Source organism: Prunus dulcis, chromosome 8 (genome assembly GCF_902201215.1).
Source record: "Prunus dulcis chromosome 8, ALMONDv2, whole genome shotgun sequence".
In the NCBI taxonomy this organism is placed as follows: Eukaryota; Viridiplantae; Streptophyta; class Magnoliopsida; order Rosales; family Rosaceae; genus Prunus; species Prunus dulcis.
Genome location: NC_047657.1, coordinates 5,938,898 through 5,946,228, shown reverse-complemented (window position 1 = coordinate 5,946,228; position 7,331 = coordinate 5,938,898). Strand labels below are relative to the sequence as shown.

Here is a 7,331-nt window from a genome sequence, read left to right as displayed (position 1 = left end):
AAACATGTAAACAATCAATAAACCTTCAATAAACATTCAATATCGGTTCAATAACATGCGAAATACATGCAGTTAACAATAAATAAACAAGGAAACACTCCATAAAGCTTCAATAAACATTCACTATCGGTTCAATAACATGCGAAATACATGGATATAATAATCAATAAACCTTCAATAAACATGTAAACAATCAATAAATTGTCAATAAACATTCAATATCGGAGCAATAAAAACAAATTAATGCTTCGTATGATTTTCTCGTATTGGCCCTGTATTGTGATTTTATCGTCTTCGTTATTACTTGTTTTTTGAAAGTAAGTGTTGGAACGTTTTTGCTGGTTTTCAAACAAATTAATGCTTTTGTTGAAATTCAATGCCAATCCACGTATTTGAAGAACAAATATTACAAAATGGGTTTAGGGTCTCATTGGTGGTGCGTGCAACATGTCTTGTGCGGGAGAACTTTCACAATCTTTGAAACCGTGCAGTTAAATGATCATTAAAAGAACAAATAAAATGACAATTGATACAACTAATAAAACTAAAACCAAGTCCTTAATGGACTTCAGCATGTTCAGCACTCTAGCATTATACGTGTCATCTTGATGTTCTGCTTCAGCGGAGGTTACATCAACCCATTCGAATCCATTGCAACTGGTGGCTCCCTAATTGCAGGCATCATATATGGAAAATAATTCTGTCAGAGTTAGACATAGGTTTTTTTTTTCACCCACATACATATTCTTTAAATTAAAACTTACATAGGAGGTTAGACACTTCCAGAATGGCTTCCCTCGATTTTTTTCTGATTTTGAAACCCGAAGCACCATTGTAGCTCCACAATAGTGACACCTCTTTGTTTGAGCGGGAGATGAAGACGAAGACATGTTCAATCTTCTCAGTTGTACCTCTTCTCACTCAGATCTTCTCTCTGAAACCTCTTCGGACTCATACCTTCTCACTCATAGTTGTGATTCATACCCCTTCACTCATAACCTTAAACTTGTCACTCCGCTCTCTCTCATCTCTGCCCAAATCGAGTTATATTTCTTTTTTTTTTGGGATCATTTGGTGGGTTGGTCACGATCTCAACACCTGTACCGTCAGCATTGTGACATCTTTTAGCCCGAAAAGCAATATAAACTACTTCACTACCAAATATATTTTCTGAAAAATGAGGGGACAGTGCTTCAAATTTATTATTTTATTTATATTTCATTAAGGCAACTAGTTGGATAAGAATCCATCATTATTGGTTCCATTTTAATAACATTACTAGGGGTAGTTGGGTGTGGGAAAATGAAAAAGTATATGATGGGACCTTCTGTCACTAGTCAGTAATCCATCACATTTGTATCAATGAATTTGATAGTGGGATAATCCCAAAAATGGCTATGCAAATAGCCATTTAATTAACTTTTTGACTGTCTGACTCTGTATGCACCGTTATGACGTTTTTCCTTCTTTTGTCTTCAGTTTTAATTCACTTGGGTTCAGTTTCTTTGAAAACGGTCAACTTCGAAATCCCCCACCTGGAAACACCTTTTCAAAACACTATAAATCATCCGCTAAAACAAAACGTGTACCCCAAATATTCTCATTTTGCACCTCTGCCACTCCTCAAATCGTTCCATTCCAAAAACTGTTCAATGAATTCGAAACACTTCACTACAATCGGAGGAAAGAGAAGGAAGCATGTCCATTTGGATAAGCCCCAAGCCTTCATCCCGGAGTCCGCTTGGTTTCAAGTGATGTTATATGTGGCAACCGAATCATCGGAAGATCTCTTCCGTATGGCATCTGTGTGCCCATTGTTCCAAACTTTGGCAAACAGTCCACAAGTGTGGAACACCATTTCAATGGCAAAGTACCCATACCATCCTATCTGGTACCATTCCAGACCTGCGGTCCAGCATTTCTTGGAACAATGCAGGGCTTGCGATAACCCTGAGTCCATATTTAGAGAAGCATTCGATATTTTTTTCAGGCACGGTAAGGTGGAAGCGTTGTATGGGATGCGCATTGCAGCCACGGCAGGCCATATGGAAGCGGCATATGTAGTTGGACTACTTGGTATGTCCGAAATTGGTCAGTCAAAAGAGGATGCATTACAATTCTTGTGTTCTTTGAATCAGCGTAACAACATTGATATGAAAGGAACCAGGGATGCTTTGACACGAAGATTAAGCCGAGCATGTGTTGCAACACATATCGTAGATATGTTTGACTATGGGAAGATTAAGTTTAATCGCTGCAGCGCTTGTAACAACAATGAATGGTATTTTGTTATTCAAGGCTGGCCTAGTGAAGACAAGATAAATCCTGCCTTGTGGACTTGTTGCAATCGATGCAAATGGCACCGTGAGAGTATTTTTTGGTTCAAACTGATGCGTGAGTATGTTGTGCGAGGGAATCACGTGTTTTTGCATTAGTTTTAGTACGAATTTACGGTTTTGATGCATTGTGGACTTGCTTCTCTTCACTTCTAGGTTGGCTGGCTACGTTGTACAAATGTTGTTTAAATGTTGGTATTTTGTCATAAACCGTTTTATATATAAATGTATAATATTTATTAGATAGGGGAATTATTACTTACATCATAGACGGCTAGGATTGATATTTTACTGACACAGATATTTTGCTCACCGACCCCAATCTTCATATTTGGTAAACGAAAAGTCATGCATGGAGTAAATAGGTGTCTTTTCACCGGTGCTTGGGAATGACATTTTCCCACTCTGCAATGAAGGATTTGGTTACACGTTTCTTAAGCAAAAGTTGAACATTGATTGACGTTGAATACTTTTTTTGTGTGGAAGGAGTACAATGGATGACTTGTATATTTCCATATTATGTTTCAAAACATCCCTTAAACCTAAAAATGAATAAAATTAACAAATTGAAGAACAAAGAAACCGATGAGCACTACAAATGTCCTATTCACACGGAAAATAAAATTGTTTTCAACAAGTTGGACTAAATATAATTAACAAAGGGACACCGTCAAAAGGAATATGATAATAATTATAATAATTGTGGATAAATAATAATAAAATACTAATGTAGCATAACCATGAAACAGGGAATTCAGTAGGAAGATGAAATCTTAATAAGTTAGTAGAAATTTTCGGATCATTTTTCTAATTTTTGTGTATTTAGTTCTGAATTTTCCAAGAAAAAGGAATAAAATAATAATTTAGGGTAAAATGGGAGGATGTGGCCATGTTGACTGACGTACACTTGTGCAAGTGGTGAAAGGTGACCAGCTGAGATTGCGCTAGGTGTTTTCTTGCAATTAGGGTTGGCTATTTTAGTGGAAAAATCCTTGAAAATAGGTAATAAATAGTAGGAAATTCCTAAAAAAGGTTGGGAAAATTACCCGGGCCTCCTTGTGGCGTCATAAAACTAGGACAACCTATAAATCATCCGTCTCGCAATGAAATAATCCAAATTGTTTTACATAACTCACTTCCCTCTTTACCCTAAGTATTGATGTTTGTTAACTTCAACTTCAATAACCTACTTCAACAAGCATCTCCCGGTAATGTTCGGAATAATTTTTAAAACTGCGTAACAATGAATCGGAGAATTCAGCAAGGGAGATGGAGTGTCAATGAGTTCGTAGCAATTTTCGGAAATAATTTTGAATTTTTGTGTATTTAGTTATGAATTTTCTAAGACAAAGTAATAAAATAATAATTTAGGGTAAAATGGGAGGATGTGGCCATGTTGACTGACGTACACTTGTGCAAGTGGTGAAAGGTGACCGGCTGAGATTGCGCCAGGTGTCTTTTTGCAATTAGGGTTGGCTATTTTAGTGGAAAAATCGTTGATAATAGGTAATAAATAGTAGGAAATTCCTAAAAATGCCCCAAAAATTACTCCGGCCTCCTTGTGACGTCATAAAACTAGGAGAACCTATAAATCATTCGTCTCGCAATGAAATAATCCAAATTGTTTTACATAACTCACTTTCCTCTTAACCCTAAGTATTGATGTTTGTTAACTTCAACTTCAATAACCTACTTCAACAAGCATCTCCCGTTAATGTTCGGAATTATTTTTAAAAATGCGTAACAATGAATCGGAGAATTCAGCAAGGGAGATGGAGTGTCAATGAGATGGTAGCAATTTTCGGATAATTTTTATATTTTTTGTGTAATTAGTTCTGATTTTTGTAAGAAAAAGTAATAAAATAATAATTTAGGGTAAAAAGGGAGGATGTGGCCATGTTGACTGACGTACACTTGTGCAAGTAGTCATAAGTGACGGGCTGAGATCGCGCCAGGTTTCCTCTTGCTATTATTTTGGCTTTTTTAGTGCAACAATTTGTGGAAATAGGTAATAAATTATACGAAAATCCAAAATTTGCCCTGATAATGACAAAATCAAAATTATTTGTACATAACTCACTTTCCTCTTAACCCTAATTCACGTTAACACGTATATTTCGGATAATATTCGATATATAATTTGTAATAATACAATAATTAGTTTCATTATATACAATAATATGTTTTGTTATAAAAGTTGAACATAAATAATAATTGCACATGCTTTGAAGCCATCATTGCAACTACGCCTAGACCTTTCAAGACGTCAGTTCGTATTCAATAAGTTGTCCACATGCAACTGCACCTAGAGTTTTCAACACATCAGAGGTATTCAATAAGTTGTCCACATGCAACTGCACCTAGAGTTTTTAACACGTCAGAGGTATTCAATAAGTTGTCCACATGCAACTGCACCTAGAGTTTTTAACACGTGTGACGCCGCATTGGGAATCAGTAATATATTTTCAATCATGTCCAATCACATAAAATAATGCCATACTTTTTCTCAATAACCTCACACAAGTGAAGCAATTTTAAAACCCTTAGTGAATATTTGTCCTAGTCTATATGAGTGATTATATATTCAGTCTGCATTTTTTTCACAGTATATGTTAACTTTGAGAGGGATTCCACAAACATATAATATAAAGAAAGAAAGAAATAGTAGGAGATGAACCAGTACAAAAAACAATATATAAATGGTACATAATAATTCCATAACCTTGTCACAAACGCACTCACAAAAGCTTTTCCATAAACCTTGTCCTAACATATAATAAATAAAGGCAACATTGCATATGATGCAACCATGTCCAAATCTGATATGTGATCCAAAAAAAAAAATGGACATGGCAGCAACATATGACTGAAGTAGATGGGCTCTTTGCATCTTGTGTTTTCGTAATTAAAGACATCAAAATATTAAGGTTTAAATCTTCCATAGTAGTTAGCATCAAAATAGGTTTGAAGCAGAGTTTAACGAAAATTCCAATTCCACTGATTTGCCTCTGCTCAAACACGAGAACCAAAATGGTTACTTCCCTTGCTGAGTATATTTGGTGACGTCGGAAACGGTAATAGATGACCAATCAAACCCGGTTACGACGAGTTTTGCATAGGATCGGAAGTAGTCGAATCCAGCTTGCATCACACGCTTCTTTGACTCCACTGCATTAGATGAGTTCTTGTATTTTTGAACAGCTACACTCCGAAGTCGTTTGTGTCTACGCTTCATGCGCTGCAACTTCACCCTATCCAGATTGGCCTGCCTTTTGTCATCTTCAATTTGGCCTTCAACAAATTCCAAACGTGCCCTTGCCCTTTGGATTTCATCAACAAGTTGAAGATGCCTCTCCTTCCAAAAACCAACAACTCTTTCGGACTCAAAACTTCCAACAAAATGGTCATTCTGTCTAGGAATGTGACATTGCTTGTCTGGTGACTCACTTGCGTGTCGAAGGCGGTCTTTGTTTGGAGGGGTGTTTATTATGCTCACATCAAACTTTTTTAGTAAATCCATTATTTGGGGGGAATGAGTTTGTTTGGTTGAGAGAGTATCAGTAGATGGAGACAGATTCGGTGGAGGAGTGAGTTTTGTGTGGAAGGAGAATTTATATGAAAGGGGTGATAGTAATACCAAGAAAAGGGTTCCCGCCAAAAAATATTTGGTTGACAATGTATAAATTAATTTTTGGTCTGATACAATCTAAGTTTAATCCTAACTAGTTTGGTTGAGTTAACTAAGTAGATGTCACTTCCATTGAGTTTCTTTCAACCACTATCAGTGGTGTAAGGAGAGTGTGAGGTTGACATGCTTGAAAAGCAAAACCTGACACCTCTTTTTTAAAAAAATTTAAAAAAAGTACATATGTTGACTACACACAAGCTTTGGTATGTTGGTCTATAAACCTATGTTCCCTTTCTCAAACGAAATTGCATATGCAATCCTCATCCTCCCAAAACAAAGAGGATTATTCAAGCATGTCAACCTCTTCAGGCGCCAACAATACAATCGAAGATGACAAATTGGAGTCGGAGGTTCTATTTCCACATTCTACTCGCCGACCCCTTCCTTTTTCAACATCATTTGGGAGTGAGGGGGACTCCGATGATCCATTAGAGGCAATACATGCAGTCAGTGGCAAGCTGGATTATAATTCCAGACTGATCAATTCATGGCACGAGAAATGTGTTGAAGACGAGGCAATTTTGGCTGATCTTAACATTAGAGTGAACAAAGCGTTCTCCCAAAAGAACAAGTACTTGAAGCTAAGTCATAAAAGGAAGCTGAAAGCTGAGGAGTTGGATACAATAATGAATGATGAAATGAAAGGTTGTTTGATGAACCATATGCGATGCGAAGAGCACCATAGTGAACTGGAGTTGGCATTCAAAGAAGGATTCGACAAATTTCGAGCATTTGCGGCAACTACTCATACAAGTTATGATTGGAACTATGTGTCCCCTGATGCTGTGAGAGAGATACTAGACGATGGGGGTGACATGAATGAGCATAAACACATCAAAGCTGCTCGGAAGAAGCCGACCGATACGACTAAGTGATTGCGGCTACCGCTGTTCAGTTGGTTGAGGGTGACCGTGGTATTGCACATATACTCCCTTAATGTCATTATCTAATTTAAAATAACACAAATATCAGTTTCATTTGCTTCATATATAATTATTGGGACTATGTATTGCAAGTCATCATGTGTTATAATGTCTAACATTATATTTTGCAAATATCGAAATATTATTCAATAAGAAGTCAAAATCACAGCAAGCCGGGAATCAGTAAATGCTCCTTATCATGTCCATTTACATTAAAGAGCTGGCGTACTAATGTGTTCAAAAAATACTGACACGTGAGTCATAAGTAACATAACATGTGCTATACATTGTTTAGTGAATGGTTTATGGTATATATATATATATATATATAATAAAATTCCAAATATTGCTGAAGATTTATTTGGTCTATATCACTAGGGATAT

At 36.4% G+C, this 7,331-nt stretch overlaps 1 protein-coding gene across 1 annotated transcript; it reads left to right on the top strand.

Annotated features, from left to right (window-relative positions):
* Window positions 1-1,652: 1,652 nt before the first annotated feature.
* Window positions 1,653-2,435, top strand: LOC117638336. The gene has a single exon (XM_034373469.1). It carries the CDS (start codon window positions 1,653-1,655, stop codon window positions 2,433-2,435), a length of 783 nt encoding a protein of 260 aa, XP_034229360.1.
* Window positions 2,436-7,331: the final 4,896 nt, after the last annotated feature.

Coding starts and splice junctions, on each gene's coding strand:
- LOC117638336 (XM_034373469.1), top strand. CDS start 1,653: ATGAATTCGAAACACTTCACTACAATCGGAGGAAAGAGAAGGAAGCAT.